The sequence below is a fragment of the Ambystoma mexicanum genome, chromosome 3p, assembly GCF_040938575.1.
Source record: "Ambystoma mexicanum isolate Mex_15411 chromosome 3p, UKY_AmexF1_1, whole genome shotgun sequence".
In the NCBI taxonomy this organism is placed as follows: Eukaryota; Metazoa; Chordata; class Amphibia; order Caudata; family Ambystomatidae; genus Ambystoma; species Ambystoma mexicanum.
The window spans coordinates 713,259,767-713,283,306 of record NC_090925.1 but is presented as its reverse complement, the minus strand read 5'-3'; the positions used below and the strand labels follow the sequence as shown (position 1 = coordinate 713,283,306).

Here is a 23,540-nt window from a genome sequence, read left to right as displayed (position 1 = left end):
CCTTAGATTATCCTATGTCAGCGTGTGATCATGGGCATCACAGAGGGGCACTGTGTGTTACTTGTGTCCATGACATCCGTGGGGTTTTGTGCATGGCATATACCTATCATGACGACCGCTCAATGCCGCTTACAACTCTTTCATCATAGAAATCACAATGCAGAGTATGCAACCTCGACCAGTGCTGCTCTTTTAGTGTCCAAACCTAACCTGTTCTTACTATGGCAGGTACAAGGCACTGCAGGTCATCTTTTTCCATCATGGTGGTCACAGGCGGCTGCATGTGACCTCTGCCTCTCATGATGGGCTTGGGGCACTGAGTGTTGACATGTGTACATCATTGAAGCAGTGGGCCACTGCATGTGGCTTGTTCTGGCATGGCCTGACAAATGGATATTTTCCTTTTTTTGTGTAGGAAGAAGAAATTTGAAGATGAGGAAGCTGAAGTGAAGAAGAAGGCTACTGATGCTGCATATCAGGGTAACCAGATTTAAAGTGTGTTGATATGTTATGTCGCTCTGCTTGTATACTGCGCCAAATCACCACTGTAGTAGTTTCAGAGCACCTGATCCTTGTCTGTGGTGTATTGTGCCCCACTGGGATGCTCCAGGCCTTGGTATGCTTCAGGAATAGTGAGCAAAAACGAGGAATGCAAGAGGGGGAGTGGGAAGAGAAGAAAGGATATTTGGGCAAATTATAGGGTTTTGTCTAAGGATGTATGTGTGTTAGTCCATTTTATATGGATTGCCCTCTGGCAAGTTAGAGAATAGTTATGTGTTGAGAGAGCATAGGTAATTTGGTTCCAAGGCAGTTTAGTAGTGTTGGGCGTGTAAGTGGTTCAAGAGCATGCTCTGGCAATACTGGTAGAGGTGTCCGCTTAATTTAAATTACTGCAGATATTTCTTGGATGATACTTCTGGGACTGCAAAGCCAATTTTAATACGGAGGGTAGTCCAGGAGTGGAAGAGTAATAAAGGTGAAAGTTGGTTTTGTGGAGAAGGAGACAGTGAGGGAAAGAAAGGGATGTAGAAACATCCTGTATCCTGCAATGCCCTGGACGTAATCTGAAGTTTCATAGGTTTGTTTTCCCAGGCTATAAACTTTTCTTCTCTCTTTCTTTTGATATAAGAAGGACAAGATAATAATTATGATTGGGTGGTAAGTCAGGTTCTATTGCCATTGAAGGTAATGGCCCAATATGTCATCCTCATAATTCCGACGGCCGAAATTCAGACTTTTTTTAGACCCCTCTTACACGACATATGTATGTGGGGGGCTTTATGATATAATAGTAATATGGGGGGTGCTATGGGGGTCTACCCCCGCACATGTATGTGGTGTAAAGGGGTTTATAAAAAAAAAGAAATCTGCATTTTCGGCCGTTGCAATTATGGGGGTCGTAGTCATCACATAGATCCCCATTGAATACATGTCAGTTCTAAAGTTAATGAATATAGTGAATGATGGAAGAAGGGCCTTATGATATAGCCATTTAGATCCCTGGTTCTGCTTTGGATGGATTTCAGCATACATATACAAGAATAGAGCACACTATTGTTTGGCGAGACCTCAATATATGTTTTGAACTTACTTTACATATCACAATTCATTTACATGTAGCTTCTAAGTTAGTATGAACCTATTGTCGGAATTAGTGTTTTATCCTAAATCAAAATTAAGGAATAGAGCATAATTTTCCATTTTGATAGTTTCTCAGCATGCAGGTGGAATAGAAGCGTTTAATCAATAAAGCCTCTTTCACATACTTATTGGAGATGAGGCAGGTGGGACAAAATAGATCTCTGAGTCTTCCACTCCTACATCTTGTGTAGATGCTCCCATTGAGAAAAGGGAAAAGGGGCTAGATCATGAAGTGCCAGAAGACGTTACCAATGCTTTACAATCATAGGTGGGACGACATGTTTAGCAGAGAATCAAGTGAGTGGGGAGCTAACAGGGAAGGTGGCCAATTTGTCAGCAAGGGGATCTTCAAGCAACCACGGAAGGAAACTGGGGAGTGAAGGGTGTGTGGACCTAGGTGTTGGGGAGGAGCCATTCCTTGATGAGTCGTGAGCTCTTTCCTGAACTGTAGAAGCGAGGGTACAAGTCTGATGTTGATTGGGGGGAGGTTCCAGATTTTTGGGGCGTAGACAGAGATGGCCTGTCTTCTGGTTCTTTCCTTTCTGCACCAGCGGAGTTCAAGTTAGCACATGGGCGTACCTTTGGTTCACCTTCCTGGGCGATGGTGACTTATAAACCCCTTTTTGCACTGTTTCTGGCAAAGACATAACCTTTAAAGTAGATTACTGCCATTGCTTGCCTGATCAGCCCTGCTCACGTACTCTTGAGTGTCTTTCTCTACAAGTTATGTTGCTTAAAATTTGTATAGTCTACTGCCATTTGTTATGGTTTCGAGGTTCTGTAGTTTGAATGGCCCTTCGGTATAGACATGAAAAAATTAGTATCTCATTGTATGCAAATTGTAATTTAATCAAGTGTTCAATTATTAGCAGAGATTACTAGTCTAGTGATGCTATAGAAGCCATAGTGTGAAGAGTCTTGATTTGTGGTGTGAATTGCTATTTTACAGACCATGTGCTAGCTGGAGCGATTTTTATGTGGAACTCAGCCGTATTGTAAGGGTGCGCAGCCCTATAAATGGAAAGGGAGCTAGTATAAATCAGTGTATCAACCCTAAGGGCAACTGTCTACACTTGAGGTCTTTGCTACTTTAGATGCAGAACACCTGAAGTACAATTTGTCAGATGCTATGTTATGTTACTGTACATATGTTTAGCGCCTCCTGCCATATGTAATGGCATCAAAGAGCTGTACGAAGCATGGCCTTCTACAGACTGTGTACTGTCAAGACTAGAGAGAGGAGCATCACAAAGCATGCATCAAACATTGTAGTTTAGGCACTGTATGGAAAAAGCAGAGCTGTTTTATGTGGAGCCATTGGAAACTGAAGAGTGGTCAGAGAAGAGGCAAAGAGTGTTGTGACAAGGCCTGGGACCAGGTCTCGTCAGGGGAGGGAGGGGCCTGCACCCCAACTCCCATCCCAGGTGCCTGAGCAAGGGCAGGACCCCTCCCAACCCTTCCTTACCTGCGCAGATGGCGGCGCCAAGACCGTGAAGTGAAGAAGCAGCCAGCAAGAATGAGCAGGATGCTGCATCAGAGCCTGGGAAGGTCGTGCATTGTATGCCTGCCCGGCATGATAGCTTCCCTTGGGACTTTGCTGGATGCAGCAGCCGGCATAACACAGGCCGCTGGAAGACGAGGAATCCACCAATGTCTCAGGATGCCGTGAACACGGCAACACCGGCTGCATCAGAGAGAGGGACACTGCGGCCGAATTGCATGTCCCACAAAGGAGCGTGGCTCCAGCTGGCATTCCCAGCTGGAGCCTGCACTCCAAGAAGTGACCTTACCATTTGTGGACTGCCTCAGTCTGCATACAGGGATGGGGCTTACAAGTACTTTGAAGCCTGCCCAGACCCTTCCCCTGTCTCATTCCCTCCGGCCAGGTATGTGAATTGGATAGGATAAGTGTCCAATCCTGGGAGGGGTTGGGTTATTTAAGTATGTATGTATGGATGGTTTACTGGTTTACAGTGGGCCAGTTGGGTGAAGACAGGCAGTAGAGGGGGACATCCAAAAGACCAGAGGATTAGGTTGTGGAGGTTATTGGCGAGAGGGGTCTGTAGAGTGATTGCATGTGAGAGTGGAGGATCGTGAGGAGTAGAAGGAGAGTAGTAGTTAGGAGTAGTGTTAGTTGTGGAAGGAGTAGAGTAGAGTGGTAGTTGGTATTTGTGGACGATAGTGAGCGGTAGCAACAGTATTGGAAGTGATAGTAGCAGGAGAGAGAGTTAGTGAGAGTAGTAGTGGCAATAGGAGTAGTGGGAAAAGTAGAGAGGTAGTCATGTAGTATAGAAGTCGCAGTAACAGTAGAAAGTAGGGAGTAGAAAGTGGAATAATGTAACTGGAATAACTGGTAGCTCAGTGGTAGTTGTTAGTAGAGGAACATAAAGCATGGCAAACTAAGGTTGGAGATGGGAAGGTAGAGTGTGTGACTGGAGGGGACAGTAAAACGACGGGAGGAGAACATCTTTGAAGATCAGCATAGTGATGTTTCAGGAATGTGCGGGCACAATAGAAGTGCAAGTGACACCGGGTCAAAGAAGGCACCATCCCCAGCTCTCTAGAACAGGTCAGGGAAAGTTAGAATATCCCTAGGGAGTTAGTCAGCCGCCGCCCGCGCTCGACTCGTGTAGGCCACTTTGTTCCCGCACTTCGGTGAGTGCTGCATTGGCCTGCTAAGACCCTCTTGGGCCGAATTCCTGGTGCCCCAGACCCTTTCTAACCCTGTGCCCAGCCCGCTTCCACCCCGTTTCAGCCCTCCCTTCCCTAGACCCTCTCCCTTCCATGTTTGTCTCTCCTCCCGCCTCCCTCCTCCCCTGATTGGCCGGACCGCTTCCTCCTTGGCCCTGATTGGCTCACGAGCACACAGCAACAGAGCCAACCGGCCCGCGCTCGACTCGTGTAGGCCACTTTGTTCCCCCACTTCGGTGAGTGCTGCATTGGCCTGCTAAGACCCTCTTGGGCCGAATTCCTGGTGCCCCAGACCCTTTCTAACCCTGTGCCCAGCCCGCTTCCACCCCGTTTCAGCCCTCCCTTCCCTAGACCCTCTCCCTTCCGTGTTTGTCTCTCCTCCTGCCTCCCTCCTCCCCTGATTGGCCGGACCGCTTCCTCCTTGGCCCTGATTGGCTCACGAGCACACAGCAACAGAGCCTACCGGCCCGTGCTCTCCTCCCTGCCGCTCCTGCGTCCTGGTCTGCCTCCCGACCCGCCCACAACCCTTCCGATTGGCCATCCGGCCTCCTTTCCCAGGCCATTACTGCAGCTCCCAAGGCAGCCCTCTGCCTGGCAGCCGTACGGCGAAGGACCCGAGGCAAAGGACGACTCCAGATCGTATCTGCAGGTATCCGCAGGAGAAGCAAGAAGCCAACAACAAGTAAGTGTGGCAAGGGCAGGGCCAGAAGCAACTACTTCAGGCCATACTACCCTACCACTCCTCTAACGCAGCATCAACAACGTAATTATTGCGCCCAATAACCTCCCTGAGAAGGTTGAATTGAGAAGTGTCCCCAATTGCATATAGAAATATTCCCAATTGCATTTAGAAGTGTCCCCAATTGCATATAGAAATATTCCCAATTGCATTTAGTAGTCGCGCCGGATAGCCTCTCTGAGAAAGTTGAACGAGAATTGCTCCAACCCACATTTGAAGTGTACCCAGCACCCTCTCCGAGAAAGTTGATTCTAGAATTGTTCCCACCTGCATCTAGAAGTGCACCCAATTGCATTCAAAGTTGCGCCAAATAGCCTCTCTGAGAAAGTTGAATGAGAATTGTTCCCACTCACATTTGAAGTGTACCCAACAACATCTCTGAGAAAGTTGATTCTAGAATTGTTCCCACCTGCATCTAGAAGTGCACCCAATTGCATTAAAAGTTGCGCCAAATAGCCTCTCTGAGAAAGTTGAATTTAGAATTGTTCCCACCTGCATTTAGAAATGTACCCAATTGCATTTAGCAGGTGCGCCAAATAGCCTCTCTGAGAAAGTTGAATTCAGAACTATTCCCACTCGCATTTAGATCTGTACCTTATACCCTCTCTTAGAAAGTTGATTTTAGAATTGTTCCCACCTGCATTTAGAAGTGTACCCAATAGCATTCAAAGTTGTGCCAAATAGCCTCTCTGAGAAAGTTGAATGAGAATTGTTCCCACTCACATTTGAAGTGTACCCAATAACCTCCCTGAGAAAGCTGAATTGAGACGTGTTCCCAATTGCATATAGAAATGTTCCCAATTGCATTTAGAAGTATTCCCAATTGCATTTAGAAGTGTACCCAACTGCATTTAGAAGTGTACGCAATTGCATGTAGTAATTGCACCTGATAGCCTCTCTGAGAAAGATGATTTAGAATTGTTCCCACTCACATTCTAGAAGTGTACCCAACAACCTCTCTGAGAAAGTTGAATTTAGAACTGCTCCCTCCTCCATTAGAACTGCTCCCACCTGCATTTAGAAGTGTACCCAATTGCATTTAGAAGTGTACACAATTGCATGTAGTAGTTGCGCCTGATAGCCTCTCTGAGAAAGTTGATTGAGAACTGTTCCCACTCACATTTGAAGTGTACCCAATAACCTCTCTGAGAAAGTTGAATTTAGAACTGCTCCCGCCTGCATTAAGAAGTGCACCCAATTGCATTTAGAAGTGCACGCAATTGCATTTAGTAGTTGCGCCGGATAGCCTCTCTGAGAAAGTTGATTGAGAATTGTTCCCACTCACATTTGAAGTGTACCCAGCAGCCCCTCCGAGAAAGTGGATTTAGAATTGTTCCCACTCACATTCTAGAAGTGTACCCAACAACCTCTCTGAGAAAGTTGAATTTAGAACTGCTCCCTCCTCCATTAGAATTGCTCCCACCTGCATTTAGAAGTGTACCCAATTGCATTTCGAAGTGTACACCATTGCATTTAGTAGTTGCGCCTAATAGCCTCTCTAAGAAAATCGATTGAGAATTGTTCCCACTCACATTTGAAGTGTACCCAGCAGCCTCTCTGAGAAAGCTGAATCTAGAATTGGTCCAACTTGCATTTAGAAACGTACCCAACGGCATTTAGAAGTGTACCCAATTCCATTTAGAAGCTGCGCCCAATAGCCTCTCTGAGAAAGTTGAATTTAGAACTGCTCCCTCCTCCATTAGAATTGCTCCCACCTGCATTTAGAAGTGTACGCAATTGCTTGTAGTAATTGCACCTGATAGCCTCTCTGAGAAAGATGATTTAGAATTGTTCCCACTCACATTCTAGAAGTGTACCCAACAACCTCTCTGAGAAAGTTGAATTTAGAACTGCTCCCTCCTCCATTAGAACTGCTCCCACCTGCATTTAGAAATGTACCCAACGGCATTTAGAAGTGTACCCAATTCCAGTTAGAAGCTGCGCCCAATAGCCTCTCTGTGAAAGTTGAATTTAGAACTGCTCCCTCCTCCATTAGAATTGCTCCCACCTGCATTTAGAAGTGTGCCCAATTGCATTTCGAAGTGTACACCATTGCATTTAGTAGTTGCGCCTAATAGCCTCTCTGAGAAAATCGATTGAGAATTGTTCCCACTCACATTTGAAGTGTACCCAGCAGCCTCTCTGAGAAAGCTGAATCTAGAATTGGTCCAACTTGCATTTAGAAACGTACCCAACGGCATTTAGAAGTGTACCCAATTCCGTTTAGAAGCTGCGCCCAATAGCCTCTCTGTGAAAGTTGAATTTAGAACTATTCCCGCATCTAAATCTGTACCCTATACCCTCCCTTAGAAAGTTGAATTTAGAATTGCTCCCACCTACAGTTAGAAGTGCACCCAATCACATTTAGAAGTCACGCCCAAGAGCCTCTCTGTGAAAGTCGAACTTAGAATCGTTTCCCACCTGCATTTAGAAGTGAACCCAATTGCACACCAATCATGAGCGCACCAACTCCACCAATGCCCGTCAGAAACGACTCCCATGAATCTCCTACACTCTCCGATCTGCCCGCCCTCACCCCCCCGCTCCCAAGACAACCCACCCTCCTCCACAATCCCTGCCAGCACCCTCTCCAAACACCAAGCCAGGGGGGCACGATGGCGTGCCACCCACCCCAAGACCACTCATCTCCTGAACCCCACCGCCGACCCGCCAGGACTGCCCATGCCCGCTCTCCCCACTACCACACCACACCCCACCCTGCAACCATCCACCCCCCGCCTCGCCATCATACACCTGCCACCTTCCCCATCCGACTGCACCCTTTCCCCTCCCTAAAAACTGCACGCCTGGCCCTGGCGAGAACCGAAGCCGCCTCTCTCTCCCCCTCTGACCCTCCTACCCTCTCTCTCACGCCAATTGCAGCAAAGAAACTAAAGAGGAAGCGTTCCTGGTCCCCCTCTACCTCTCTGCTCTCCTCGCCCCCCTTGTCTCGACCCACCACCTCTCTCCCACAATCCTCCCCCTCCCCCGTGGCCTCGCCCTTCCTGAAACCCCTCGCCCTTGATTTCACCACAACCGAAACTCCCAACCGCCCTCCCCCCATCCTCAAATCCCCCACCCCAATCCTGATCATCCCATCACACACATCCACCCAACCCCGCACGAAGCCTGCAAAACTCTCGGCTCGCCCACTCTTCCCTAGCACCACCAACCCTACCCCTCTCCCGCTACTCTCTCCCCCTCCGCCCCATCCCGCTCCAGCACCAACACCAAACTTCCCTGCCGATGTGAACTGTATCCTATTTAACGCCCGCTCTGTAGCAAAAAACAGACATTGCATCTTTGACCTCCTCACCTCTGTCAAACCTGACCTAGTTTTCATCACTGAAACCTGGTTCTCTGATGACTTCAGCCCAATCGCAAATGAAGCCTTTCCGCCCGACTACTGCCTCATCCCACTGAACCGTCCGTCCAGAGGAGGGGGGGTAGCATTTGTCTTTAAATCTCCCTTCCGCGCCTCAATCATGGACAACCAACCCTCCATTTCATCCTGCGAATCTCTCCTCGTTAAACTATCCCTCTCCCCGTCGCTCTCACTCACCTTCCTAATAATCTACAGGCCCCCTGGCTACGATAGACATTTCGCAAACAACCTTTGCGACTCTATTGCCACCCTCCAAATAAACCATCCCAACCTCATCCTTCTCGGAGACTTTAACATATGGCTCGACATCCCCACCAATCCTATGACACACGCCCTAATCGACGGTCTAGATGCAATTAATCTCCAACCCCACATAAATGGACCGACTCATTTTAAAGGACACACTCTCGATGCCATCTTTAGCTCCGACACCCAGATTCAGTTAAAGCCCCCAACTCCTATCATCTGGTCCGATCACTTCATTCTCTCGTTTGCCATCCCCGCACCCGGCCCCCTTCCCGTATCCGCATCTGAACCTCCGATCCTACGCAAATGCTGGAAAAAACTAATAATCACCCCTGACCTAGCCGAGGCACTCCTCCAGTCCCCACCACCCACCCGCCACCCTAAAAACCAACTAACACCTGAAGCCTTTGACTCATGGCTCAACGCATCTCTGATGCGACTCACCCCTACATGCAAACCATCAACCCGCCGTGGCCCGTTCCCCAGATGGTTCACTGCTGAGCTGAAGACCAGTAAACGACACTACAAATACCTAGAACGCAATTGGCAAAATGAGAAAACCCACGAAAGCAGGACCACCTTGGCCCGTCACTTGTACCGGTACAAGGCTGAAATCCGGAAAGCTAAAAAAGCCCACTACAACACCCGAATCCTAAACTGCAAAAACCCAAGCAAAGAACTCCACAAAATCATCTCCGAAATCACCAATCCAACTTGTAATACAACCGTCCCGACCCCGTCACAATCACTGTGTGACTCACTCTCCCTCCACTTTTACACCACAGCTATTGAAAGGACAAAAACTCTAAACACCAAACTGGCTCTCCTACAACCAATTGACAATCCTCCACCCGTACCGGCCAGCCAGTCAACTACAACCTCAACTCAACCAACATTCGAATCCTTTAGTCCAATATCACCAGAACAATTTCTCAAACTTCTATCTGCCCGCAAACCATCTGGATCCCCTCTGGACCCCTGCCCAGCCACAACCCTTAAAGAAATCTTTGCCTCCACCTGCGCAGGAGAACACGCAAGATCTATCATAAATGCCTCCCTTTCCTCCGGTATTTTTCCCGAAGCATTCAAAATGGTACACGTCAAACCTCTAATTAAAAAACCCTTGCTCGACCCTCTCGAGCCCAAAAACTACCGCCCAATCTCAAACACCAGTTTCCTCGCCAAACTCATTGACCGAACCGCCTACTCCCAACTAAACACCTTTGTTGAAGCCAACAATCTCCTTGACCCCGCCCAATCGGGTTTCAGAACACGTCACGGAACTGAAACCACCTTAACCTCGATCTGGGGCGACCTTAAAATGACAGCAGACTCCGCGGGATGTGCCGCTCTAATCCTTCTTGACCTATCTGCTGCCTTTGACACGATCAATCACTCGATACTCCTAGACCGCCTCCACTCGCTAGGAATTCGTGGAACCGCTCTTAAATGGATAGCTTCATTCCTCAAAGACAGGCACCAAATAACGGCACTCTCCAGCTTTACCTCCCAAGCCCGACCAGTCAACACGGGAGTCCCTCAAGGAGCATGTCTATCCGCCCTCCTATTCAATCTCTACCTGATCACCCTCCCACCAATAATTCGTTCACACAACATCCTATGTTACAACTACGCCGACGACACTCAACTAATTCTAAAATTCCTGAACTCGAAACCCAACTCCCAACCCGACCTGGCATCCTGCCTCGTAAACATAGAGCGCTGGATGACCCAAAGCCACCTCTTGTTAAACCCCTCCAAAACAGAAATCATGGTTTGCGGCAACTCCGACCTTCTTCCGCACCCACTACCCTGGCCACCCGGCATGGGCAACTCACCTACACCCTCCAAAACAGTAAAAAATCTTGGATGCACCCTAGACTCCGACCTAACACTCTCGCGCCAAGTCAACAATGTCTCAAAGTCCTGCCACCATCACCTTAAAAACCTAAGGCACGTCTTTCCATACCTCTCATTTCCCAACAGAGTCTCCGCTGTCCAATCAATCGTTATATCCAGACTGGACTACGGAAACCCCCTTTACCTCGGAATCCATACCTACCAACTGAATAAACTCCAAAGAGCACAAAACGCAGCGGCCAAATTACTACTTGCGCTCAGTCCAAGAGACCACATATCCCCAGCCCTTAAAACACTGCACTGACTTCCTGTAGCCCGTAGGGTAGCTTTCAAAACCTTATGCCTCTCGCATCGAGCACTGCATAAAACTGGACTGCAATATCTTCAAGACAAACTAATACCTTATCATCCCACTCGCACCCTAAGATCAAGCTCAGCCGGCCTCCTAGTAATTCCCAAGACAAACTCAGTCAGGCTAGGCGGATCATCATTCTCTGCCCTGGCTCCAACCCTGTGGAACTCACTCCCACCCCACATCCGCTTAACTGAAGACTTAACGTCCTTCCGCAAACTACTGAAAACCTGGCTCTTCCCATAAAACCAATCCAGCATCATCACAATAATACCGACCCATCAAACTACCTGAAGCGAGAATGACAGCTAAATAAACTCGAATGTAAACTAGAAAGACAAGCAGGCTTAAACGAGTAAAGTAGATCAAAACAATGAAACAGAAAATACGAATAAATCATTGAGAAACTCAGGAAATCTGAACCGATCAAAACGACATAATGAATGAGAAGGGAATACAGTGAATGACATAAATGAAACAGTTAGAATGGATGAAGTGTACAGAACAGACAATTACACTAAACGGAAGCATGTGGATCTGACTGGAGAGCAGATGAGTTGTGGAAAGCGGTTGAGTGTGGAAAGCGGTTGAGTGTGGAAAGCGGTTGAGTGTGGAAAGCGGTTGAGTGTGGAAAGCGGTTGAGTATGGAGAGCGGTTGAGTGTGGGAGCGGATGAGTATGGAGAGCGGGTGTGTGTGGAGAGCGGATGAGTGTGGAGAGCGGATGAGTGTGGAGAGCGGATGAGTGTGGAGAGCGGATGAGTGTGGAGAGCGGATGAGTGTGGAGAGCGGATGAGTGTGGAGAGCGGATGAGTGTGGAGAGCGGAGGAGAGTGGAGAGCGGAGGAGAACGGATGAGAGCTGATGAGAGCGAGAGCGTAGTGCAGATGAGAGCGAGAGCGTAGTACGGATGAGTGTGGAAAGCGGGTGAGTGTAGAGAGCGGGCGAGTGTGGTGAGTGTGGTGAGTGGGTGAGTGTGGTGAGCGGGTGAGTGTGGTTGAGCGGGTGAGTGTAGAGAGCGGGCGAGTGTGGTGAGTGGGTGAGTGTGGTGAGCGGGTGAGTGTGGTTGAGCGGGTGAGTGTGGGTGAGTGTGGTTGAGCGGGTGAGTGTGAAGAGAGGATGAGCGTGGAGAGCGGATGAGCGTGGAGAGCGGATGAGCGTGGGGAGCGGATGAGCGTGGGGAGCGGATGAGCGTGGGGAGCGGATGAGTGTGGGGAGCGCGGAGAGTGCATGAGTGTGGAGCTCGCATGAGTGTGTGTGAGCGGACGAGTTGTGGGGAGCGGATGAGCGCGGTTGAGCGCGGAAAACGGTTGAGTGTATAGAGCGGCTTAGTATGAGGAACCGAAAAGAGCGGAGGACTGTGGAGAGCGGAGGACTGTGGAGAGCGGAGGACTGTGGAGAGCGGAGGACTGTGGAGAACGGAGAACTCTAGAGAGCGGAGGACTGTGGAGAGCGGAGGACTATGGAGAGCGGATAAGTATGGAGATCGGGTGAGAGCGGAGATCGGGTGAGAGCGGAGATCGGGTGAGAGTGGAGATCGGGTGAGTGTGCGGAGAGCGGAGAGCGGACGAGAGTGGTGAGCGGATGATTTTGAGAGCGGATGAGTGTGGGGAACGCATGAGTGTGGGGAACGCATGAGTGTGGGGAGCGCATGAGTGTGGGGAGCGCACGACTGATTATGGACTGAACGAGTGTCCTACCTCGACCAGTATGTAGACTGGACGAGTGGATAAACTACACGAGCATATAGACTCGACAAGTGTCTAGACCTGACGAAATGTGCGGTCTGGACGAGGGTGCGAACCAAACGTAGGGTGCGGACTGGACGAATGTGTGGAGCGGTCGAGTATGAGGAACGGACGATTATGTGCAACGGACGATACTTAACATGCCTTGGAATGAAGGAAACTCTTGAAAACATACATTACGCCACACCCCACGCTTACTCTCTCCCTTACACCACCACTCATCTAGAACACAGAGATACTATGACACCATTCGGTATAACTGTTCTCATATCTACATCTCCCGCTTACTCCACATCACTCTAAGTAAACATTGCTGGTTTCTCTCCACCCAGCCAGGCGTTCTTCTCAGGCCTAACGCAGCCACACTCGTTCCGGATAAAGCCGACCAGAGCGAACACATACTCCTGATCTCTCAACCACCACACCTACAGCTAAGAAGCAGCTACCACTTGTTTTCGCACCAGCTGCACACATACATGGTGCGCACACGCACTTTTTGACTCCCCCCTACTCTCTCGACTGACCTGAACTTCGGTTCACAAGGGCGTTCAACCTACCAGCGCCTTCAGACCATACCAATGGTATATAAGGCGCTATATAAATGCAAAATAACATAACATAACATAACAATAACATAACATCTTAAGGAGACCTAAGAAAGAAAAACAGATAGTAGGGGTTACCTGGCGATAACACTGACATTCCCTGTACGGACGCCTAGGCTAAAGAGGATGGAAAGGCCACGGAAGGTAGACCAAGACGGCCCTAGCACCAAGCTTTTCCTGGAACCCGGAAGACCGTCAAGGTCTTTAAGAATCTGCAGTCACACCTTCTATAAAAGCTTCAGTAAACAGCCCTGGGCTGCCAGTAAGTGTCAGCGTGGTTATTTTTGGCAGTATGCCCTGTCATATGTGGTGTTAGAAGTGGGATAGGCGGGATCCCGAAACAGAGATTGCTTACAGCCATTAAAAGACGACAACCAAGACAGAGAAGATGCTTAAGGGGACACATCTTACCCAGCATAGCCTCAGCCGCTGGCTATGATTGATATGTTATAGGGAATTTGTAAGATGGGAGTAAGATACTACCATCAAAAAATAATAAGGCAGTCCTAGTGGCGTCTTGTCAAATAAAAAGGGCCTATACTAAAAAACCTATTGCCAATCCTTACAACTAAGTTACAAAATAGTGTGGGGCAATGTTCTCAAGAAAAGAAAGAAGTGTTCACCAAATAATAAGTGACGATGGTATGGCTGGGTCTCCCTTCCCCATGTTTTGAGCACGGGACAAGGCAGGACCTTTGGGCACAGAACACTCGTAGGCCTCACCAGTATGAGGTTACATTTCCTTTCAACAATGCCAGGACCTTTTGTAGCCAAGTCTCTTTCCTGCAAAAATCTCTTGCCTTAGAAGGCCGGCTGTACCAAAATAACAAACAAACAAAAGTTCCTTTTCGTAATCTTTCACGTTGGGAGATTGCTCCTCGCCCTTTGGATCCGCCTCAGCCGGGCTCTGGTCCTTCTTGTAACGTTAGCCTCCCTCAATCCGGTTCACTATGGCTTTTCAGTCAGAATGTATCACTCAGCAATTTCAATGTCTATCAAACCAACTGTCCATTGTGGACGTCCCTCATCTGGGTTCACACATGTTACAATGTTCACGGGTATATCACTATTTACTCTCAATTCACAGGCATCCCTGTGTCGGGTTCACTTTTGCCAGCTTCACAGTTCAATCAGTTTGCTCCCATGTGCCAAAGACTTTTGAGTGTACAAGGGGTTTTGCTTGATCCTCGTAGGACCACTTTGACACTTCACACTAGCCTCTCCTAAGGCCTCTTGGTCTTTGTAGTTTCAACAAAAGAGCTTCAGTCAGAGTCCTTCGAATAAGCACCCCCGTGATGCCTGACCACTCTGGTTCTGAACCTTTTACTAGGGTTTCTTTAAAGTTCAATTACACAAGTCCTTTGTTCAACAAGGTTACCGCCTGCAATCTTGGGCCCAGCACAGTTCGTTTTTACTATCTGACTTCTCCGACTCACAGGCTGTGCTGAACTGTTGGAGTTTCTTGTCTCAGGAGTCAAAGACGGCACCACACCGGCAAGCGCTCCTCCCCGCTTTGGCTATCAGTGCGGGAGGGCCCTGTGTGCCATTGACACCTGTCACACCACACGCCAGCTGGACTTCACAGTCTTATGATTTCCCTTTCAGAGGCATTGCAGGTCTGAGTTGGCAAGGGCAAGTCCCTCCTCGTCGTCGCTCCAGGTCTCTCTGCCTTTCTATTCCGTTTGAAGTGCCGGTCCGGAATAGCTGCTTTCTCGTGCGTTCGGCCTTGCTCGTAGTGTGCTTTCGTACTCTGCCTTTTATCCCTGTGGGGAAGGGAAAGGGCTGTCAGATGTGCATAGTTATGGTCAATTGCCTGACTCTGTCTGACCCTTGTGTTGGGACATGTCAGGTAAACGGCTCAGTGTTAGTCGGTTGTTTGTCATGGTGTAGGAAAGTGCTCATGTTGGAAAGGGGGGGAGGGGTAGAACTTCTGAATATCCTACGGGGTAGGATGGGCAAAAGGTGTTATGGGAAAGGGGGTACTGCATCTCATCCGTCGATGTCCCACTTCCACTCCCCGAGGGCCCCCCATCCAGGTGATCCTCCCGCACTGGTCCACCCCCAGGAACTAGATCCAATAGCGATAGTCATGTCCTGGCCACCTGGATAACAGATCCCCGGTGACTAGCCGGTGAGACACTTTCAGCTTTCTCACAGAATTGTAAGGAGGATTTTTAGATTGCATGTGTGCATTTCAGCCAGCACAAAGGTAGGGAGGGTGGGGACGAGGAGGTGGTGGTCCCGCTTAGGCAGAAGTTGCTGGTCAGGACCGCTCTTAGGATAGAAGTTCCCAAAGGGATTTATGGGAGAATTGCCCCAAAATCCAGTCTAGCGCACAGTCATTCCATAGGTGTTGGGACCCGAATTCTTGAAAGAAGTTATGCTGGCGAGATCAAGGTTTCCGAAAGTTAAAGAAGTTAAGGCTTTCAAAAATGTGGTGCAAAATAAGACTATGCCTGAAATCGGGAAGGCTATGCCCAGAAGAGACCAAATTGCTCTGAGCTCAAGAGTAACTGAGAAACCTACAGAGAAGACACATTCCAAAAACGATGACTGAGGTTTTGACCTAAACTGTAGAACTTTTGTCTTTTCCTCTGAAGAGCAACTGTTGGTCCAGAGGGCCTAGCGATCTCGTAGAAGACAGTGATTTACACCACTGCAAGAGATCCTGCCCAGAGGCCATCAGCAAGTCGGAACACAGCAGGAAGACAGAATATGTGCTTGTTGCTGAAAATGGCCTGGAAGAGATTGGTCAGCCTGGAGACTTGGAGGGCAAACCACACTGAGACAACCTCAACAAAGCAAAGAAGGTAGGAGTAATAGCGGCAGTGAAGCAGGGCAGACCAAGTCGTAACTTCGCACACCAAGTCGTGAGAGGACGTCTTCAGATTCTGAGGGCATCTCTACATCTGAATCCAATCTGAATCCATTGAGGACATGGAAGAATCCTAAGCAAGAGGCCATGAGTCGATGGAGTACCCGAAGTAAGGGATGAGCTATTCGGGATTGGGAGACTGTCGCTGGCAGAGGGTGATCACGAATCTCTGGACTGGCCGAGAAGGACTAGAATGGGCGCAGGTAAGGAACTTAAGCCCAAACTAATGATTCGCTGGGACCTGTGGCAAACCGGAAGCAGGACTCAGACCAGAGGACATGGTTTAAACATAGTTTTCTTTAAATTAAAATAAAATGCCCCACTGTCCCTACTACTAAAAGGAAGTTCCCTTCCAAACCAAACTAAGGTTCTTGTCAATAGTCCAAAATAAAAAAAAGTACTTGGTCCAAACCTATTCACTAAATGGACCCTACCACTTAGAAAAATGTAAAAGAATATCAGGCTGAGTGCCCTGCACTCTGGGTTTTTGACCACAATCTCTCTCTGGCGTCCCAGCAATCCCTCCTGGGTTTGGATCCAATAATTATCAGTTAATAACAGTTCCCCTCAAAGAAATTGTTCTTGGCAGTCTATAAAGTTTTCAATAGATTGCTTTTCTCTAGCAGATTCCTCATCATATCCATCACCCAGCTATGCTGTTCGGAAATGTTTCGACAGGGGACGTAGTGGACCTCAACTCGGCCGTCGATAGTCAATAAGTGTTGTCCTGCTCTCAATCGTTGGCTCTGTAAGTGACATCAGGCGTCATATATACAGCACTTCACTATACCCCATGCTTGCCCACTGCATCGGGAACACAACTTGAGTTTACTCAATGTTTTTTTTTTTTGTATCTAGTTTTAAGTTTTCTCAGAAAACCTCAACGCAATGTCGTCTCACAGGGTCTCGGGCTTCAAGCAATGCTGCGATTGCAAGGCCAAAATGTCAGTAACCGACCCCCGATGACCTGTGTCTGTGGTGCCTAAGTGTTGGTCACGACACGGAGGCCTGCGTGTCGTGCGCAAAGATGCAACCCAAGTACCTACGTGAGAGGGCTGGGAAACTGGCTTTGGGCTGACCGGTCACCAAATCCCTGGCACAGTCCATCGATCGGTCCTCGGAGGCTGAGTTGGAGGAGCATACTTCCGACAAGGGGAAAGAACGACATTGAAAGAAGACTAAGAAACGGTCCCACTCCAGGAGCCATTCCTCATCATCTTCCCCACGGAAGAAGAAGCAGCACCACCGCCATTGACGCAAGCCCAGCTTGTTGTCAGATTGAGGTAAGCCCTCAGCAGGGCCGACCGCTCAAGCTTTAAGACTTCCATGCTTGATATATTTAGGCAATAAGTTGCTGTAGGTGCGGCTCCAGCCCCTGACCAGCAAGCTTTGGCAGCAAAAGCGGCGCTCGGTGCTCCCGACCCCAAGACAGTCATTCCGTCGACAGCGTTGACGTCGAACACGCCTTTGGGCATCATGTCTACCAGGCATAAGTCGCCGGCGGGCTGTAAGGCCGAGGCTCACAACGCCCATCGGTTATCCGAAGCTTCAGCATCAAAAGCTTTGGCTTCGAACCCCATTCTCAAGCCCTTAGCGCCGACAGTCGGCGATGGTTCATTTGTGCCGCTGTCGAGATCGGGTTTCTTCGACTCGATACAATCCATATTTGGTGTTGATGACCCATGTTAGGGAGAATTCTCTGTAAAGGCTAATTTACCCAACCTAGTGAGTCCCCCAGCAGCTTTGCTGGATTTTTGGGGTTTATTTTTTTCTCCTGCTAAGAGTGAGACTCTTTTTCTCCGACTCTTAGACATGATTTGAGGTGTTCCTTTGACTTTGTATGTGTTCTATGGGCTATGGGGTCCTTTTCCCCATAGGGTTTCATGTGTTTTTGATATGTGGGTTACACAGCACCCTCCGTGCCGTAACCCAGGGGTGTTGTAGCATCCCCCAAACATAGACTCCATACCCTGGGACTGACTACTGTCTCCCAGGGCATGTAAAGTCACCATTGGCTTTACTAGTCTCAAATTGTGAACAGAACCAGTACAAACCATCATATTGTGGACTTACTGGTCGGGGCAATTCGATTGCCCCGGGGTCTGTTATTCGAGGGGGCACTGTCCAGTTCCCGCCCAACCGAGTTTTGGCTGGTGGCAGTGGATACTACTTTTTATATTCGACCACGAATATATCCCTATGGGATTTTCCCATTGTTTGAGGCTACCACTTTTTAAAATAGCCTCGAACATACCGCCAGTTTATTAAATTAATATAAATTCACCGGTTGGTATTTTTTGCCGAAACTTGGTTCCAAAATGGCGTTTGTGTTCGCTTCTGTGACTCCAACCCAAGTCGAGCCCTTTGTTCCACTTTTTGGCGGGCTTCTCCACAGAAGCCTCCAAAAGTGGTGCCACTCTGTCAGGGTACCACAGGGGCTGTGGGAGGGGGTTTAGGCACCATGGACTGAGTTGCCTCGGCAACTCAAGTCGCACTCTTGTGTGATTGGCCCAAGTGGTGAGCCGCCCGGCTCAACACTTAGCATGATTGCCTGACAGCTAGGCTGAATGAATGGGGGTTTTCTGCATAAAAGCAGGGCTTTGGGGACTGGAACTTCAGAAGTCACCACAGGACCGAAAGAATCCGAGGAGGGAGAAGCTGAGCCGACTTGCAACGACGACACCACCGGTGGAGCCCTGCTGAACCGTCTCACCACTTTTCCCAACGACAGAGGAGATCTCCAGCCCGGAGAGTCTTCTTCCTTTGAATGGTGGGGATAACCAGTTTGCCCGTCTTTTCGCCTTCCTGGACCATCTTGTGGCCGCCTTGCCCATGCCAAGCACCCTGGCAACCGTAATACCACGGTTTACCACTACCGCGAAGAAAAGGGTGGTACCTTGTAACCGGGAAACTCTGCGGCTGGTTTCTTCCCAGGCAGTGCAACGACCTTCAGCTTTCCTCCACGTCGAGACCTCCTCTTCCTCTGGACGAAACACTGACTTGCACCCGCTGCCAGAAACAACTGCCCCCGCTGGAGCGTTCTTCCCACTTTCAGGTACTGTGTCCCGCCTGGCTTCCCTTGCGACAGATCGTTCGGAGTGACAGTAAATCCTCGACTTTCTAACCTGGGTTAGCCTGGGGCCTGTTAACTAACTTTTCCTGACTTGATCTCAATCTTTTGTGAACTATCTACAAAGACTCTTTGGGCATAACCCCACTGTGTGATCCTGGACACATTTTGCTTGCTCTCTCTAAGAGTGGGCCTGGCATTTGAACTTCCTTGCTCTCCAGTCGACTTTGCCTAACCTGCCTCACTGTGGTTCTTTGAAAAGTATTGAGATTTGTGTGCTTTCATCACTGCCTTTTTCCCTCACTTTTTAAATAACTTATTAGAGTGCCATCTTACGTTAAGCGCTCATCTCTGTCTGAAAATAAGTGGCGTTTCTCATTAAGACTTGTCTAATAAGTAATCAGGGTTGTGTATATATATAATAGTGACTGTGTGTTGAATTTACTTTTTGTGCTAGTGTAATTTACAAGTGTGTCTTTAAATAAATCATTATATACTTTTACACCAAAGCTCTGGTCAGTGTTTGCTTGTGCTACTGTATCTCTGTACCTATTGTGTATACTCTATATACTGCCTAACTCATCTTGAGAGAAGTCTGACTGCTCAGCCACAGCTACCAGGTACATCTGGGTGGTACAGACTGCTACCAATTGGGTTTACTGCCAACCACCTGTAGTCCTAAATCTTTTGCAGTGGTCCCTAAGGGAACTGCACAGGTTTCTGCCTAACACTGGTGTACAGCGGTGGGATTTGTATTTAGTATACATTTTAGTGTGCTTATAGATACCTTAGTGCAACTAACCACAAAGCTTAGCACTAAAGAAGCATTTTCTAAAACATGTCAACTATGGAAAGCTATAGTCAAGAGTCCCTTGCTACAAAAACTGCTGATTGTTTAAGAGTTCCCTGTAAACATAAGAACCTCCTGACTAAGGGCAATAAAATGGAGCTAATAGAAAGGTTGTTAGCAAACCAAAGTCTGGATGGTGGTTCAGAGGAACCTACCACTCCAGCAACTGTAGATAACAGCAATGATATTGATATGAATGTTAGTATTGATAACTTTGAGTCAGAAGCAGAAGAGGAGGTGGAAGATGTTAGAGTTGTCTCCCCTGGGGCCTCTACCTGCCCTGCCAGCTGTCCCTACTGGACCTTTACCAGGTCCCACACTTAATCCTCAATATATGGAACTAGAAAAAATGAAGCTTGAATTAGAATTCAAAAGAATTAGTGCTCAAACAGAACAACGGCACCAAGAACTAAGGCTCAGAGAAATGGAGCTCAACCATGAGCTAGAAATGAAAAAATTGTCTGTGGAAAGTGCTTCTCTCTCCGAATCCTCTAGGAGTTCCAGTCCCAAAAGACCCCGGATGCCTAAGGAGTTGGTGGGTATGTATGAGCCTAAGTTGGATGTGTTGGACTGGTTGAGTTTGTTTGAATATAATCATGGGCTCCAGAACATTACAGGAAATGAGTTAATTTCCTGGTTGTTCTCTAGGCACCCCCCTGTTGCAACTGATGTGGTAATGGAGTTGGGGGAGGAGGATAAGAAGGATTATGAATGTGTGAAGCTAGATTTGATAGCTAGATTTCGGAAGACCCCTTCCCAGTACCTTAAGAGGTTTAGGACCCTCAAAAAGCATGATGGCACCCATTGGGCTACCTGGGTGAGTGAAAGTTTGAAGAACTTGGAGGGATGGATTAAGGGATACAAGGTGAACACTTATGAGGGAATGAAGAATCTTGTGATGTTGGAGTTAATTTATGATGCTTGCTCTCCTGAGCTCAGACAGCACTTGGCTGATTCAAAGGAATTAGATTCCAGGAAACTAGCTAAGGCTGCTGACGTGTGGGTGGCCAACAGGGCTACTCACAAGGACTCTGGGGTAACTCAGAGAAAGGATGAGGGGAAACAGCCAAAGAAGGACTCCAAAGAGAATTCTAATAATTCCAATCCCAAAGAGGGCCCCAAACAGAACAATAAGGGTAAGCCACAAGGGAAACCAAATCAGAGTAGTGTACCCTCTGGTGGTAAACCAGAAGGAGGTCAGAGCAAGCCACCATTCCAGAAAGCATTTGGTAAATGCTATGTTTGTGGTTCTCCTGACCATGTGAAAGGAAATCCCAGATGTAAGGGTAAACCTTCAGGGGTCCAGCTTGTCTCGTTAGTCTTCGCTCCAGAGGAGGAAGTACAAATGGCAAGTGGAAACTTTCTACTGCTGGCTGATGAACCCATTGGAGTCTCAGCCAGTGTTTCTTTAGTGTCTCTCTCTGGGTCTGTGGGAACAACAGAATGTAGATGTCTATAACTCTATCCCAGATAATACTAAAGAGTATTATAAGGACAGTGTCCAGGTGAATGGTCAGGAGACTCCTGTCATTAGGGACACTGGAGCCAGCATAACTGTGGTGGATAAATCTTTTTTTCAGGCTGAGGATGTTGCTAAGGCACCCAAACGCCTCACCAAGTTAGCTGGAGGGCCTGTGCAGATGCTTCCCCAATTACCAGTTCTCATCCAGTGTAATGACATGACTGTGAAGATACCTGTCAGCATACAAAGTGAGGTACCAGGAAGGGTTCTGTTGGGTAATGACCTGAAAACTCTTGGAGTAGTGTCGCATACCCCCAGACCTCCTAGTAAAAGGTTACAGGAGCTCACCAGACCTGCAAGGGAGAGAACCATGAGAGGTACTCCCAAGGAGATGATGAAGAAAGATATCACTCATACTCCACTGGAGTTACAACTTGCTATCACTGAACAAAAAGAAGCAAAGGCGAAACCCTAGACTTCCAAGAAACAGCCAACTGCAAGCACTCCAGTGCTTCCCACAAGGACTTCCCCTAGGTTGTCCAAAGTAACACCTGTAACTCCACCTCCAGCTGAGGCTGAGAGGGAGGTACAGCCCTGTATGGTGGAGCTAGACTCTGAAGAAGAGCTAGTGGAAGGCCAAGAACTCATTGGAGATCTGGATCCCGTTGACCATCCTGAGCTGCAGTCTTTACTGGCAGAAGGTGGACCCAACAGGGCAGACTTCAGTAAGGGACAGGGAGAATGTCCAACTCTGGAAGGTCTTCGCCGACAGGCAGCTTCTCAGGCTGATGTGCAAGAGCCTGGGAAGTATAGGTTGCACTGGGAAGATGGCCTCTTCTACAGTGAACCAACTGAGTCTGCACCTGGAGACTACAAGCAGCTTGTAGTACCTCAAGAAAACAGACAACAGTTCTTGCAACTGGCTCATGAAATTCCTTTGGCTGGTCACTTGAGTTTCAAGAAGACCAAGGAAAGGCTCTCACTCTACTTTTATTGGCCAAAGATGGGGGCTGAGGTAGATAAGTTTTGCAAGAGCTGCCATACCTGCCAGACTTCTGGTAAGGTTGGGTCCAAGAATGTGGCACCACTAGTGCCTCTCCCAGTTGTGGGAGTCCCATTTGAGAGGGTAGGGATTGACATTGTTGGTCCCCTTGATCCCCCAACCTCCTCAGGCAACAGGTTTATCCTTGTTGTAGTAGACCATGCCACTAGGTACCCTGAGGCAATTCCTATGAGGACTGTTACAGCTCAGGCTGTGGCTAAGGCCCTCCTTGGTATTTTTACCAGGGTTATGATATGATATGGCATTTGTAACGCGCCTATACACAAGTGTTTCAAAGCACGACGAGGCAGGATGGGGGGAACAAGGGGAGACAGACAACGATCCTACTAGGCCAGGTGTCATTCAGATCGTGCAAGTGCATGGGTAGGGGGGACGGGAAAAGTGTGAGGGGGAAAGGGAGAGGGGGAAAGTGCAGTACAGGGTTAGTAACGAACAAGATAAATAATAAGGGCCAGCTGGTGGCAAGTGCAAGATAAGTGCAGACAAGTGCTGGGAAGGGGGGCTGTAGGGATACAGAGACAGTCCCGCAGTGCATGGGTTGCCAGGAAGGCAGTGCAGGGGAGAGTGGCTGGGCCAAGGACCGAGATTGGTGAGTGGCTCAGTTGCTGATTCAGTACAGTTTCAGGGAGGTGCTTTTGAGGTGCATCCGGAACCGGAGATGGTTCTCCTCAAGTTTCAGGGAGGCAGGAAGGCTGTTCCAGAGGGAGGCCTCTGCTGCGGAGAGAGATCTCCCCCCAACTTGTTGCTTGGAGAAGCGGCTGACCCTGAGGGAGTTGGAGGCGGATGAGCGAAGTGCTCGAGAAGGAAGATATTTAGGAAGGGAGAGTTGAAGGTATTTTGGCCCCAGCCCCAGAAGGCCTTGTGGACAATGCAGAGGGTTTTGAACTTAATCCTCGCAGCCACAGGGAGCCAGTGTAGCTGGGTTTCCTAAGTAAGTAATCTCTGACAGGGGGTCA

General features: G+C 48.5%; 1 protein-coding gene across 5 annotated transcripts in view; it reads left to right on the top strand.

The window, feature by feature from the left end:
* The window catches only part of BRD8 (bromodomain containing 8), a 1,405,947-nt gene that overhangs the window by 448,456 nt on the left and 933,951 nt on the right, over window positions 1-23,540 (top strand). For all 5 annotated transcript variants that reach the window (XM_069651557.1, XM_069651555.1, XM_069651554.1 and 2 more), the window contains exon 7: window positions 416-480. In XM_069651557.1, coding sequence (XP_069507658.1) covers window positions 416-480 — 65 coding nt within the window. The remainder of the gene's footprint in view (window positions 1-415; window positions 481-23,540) is intronic.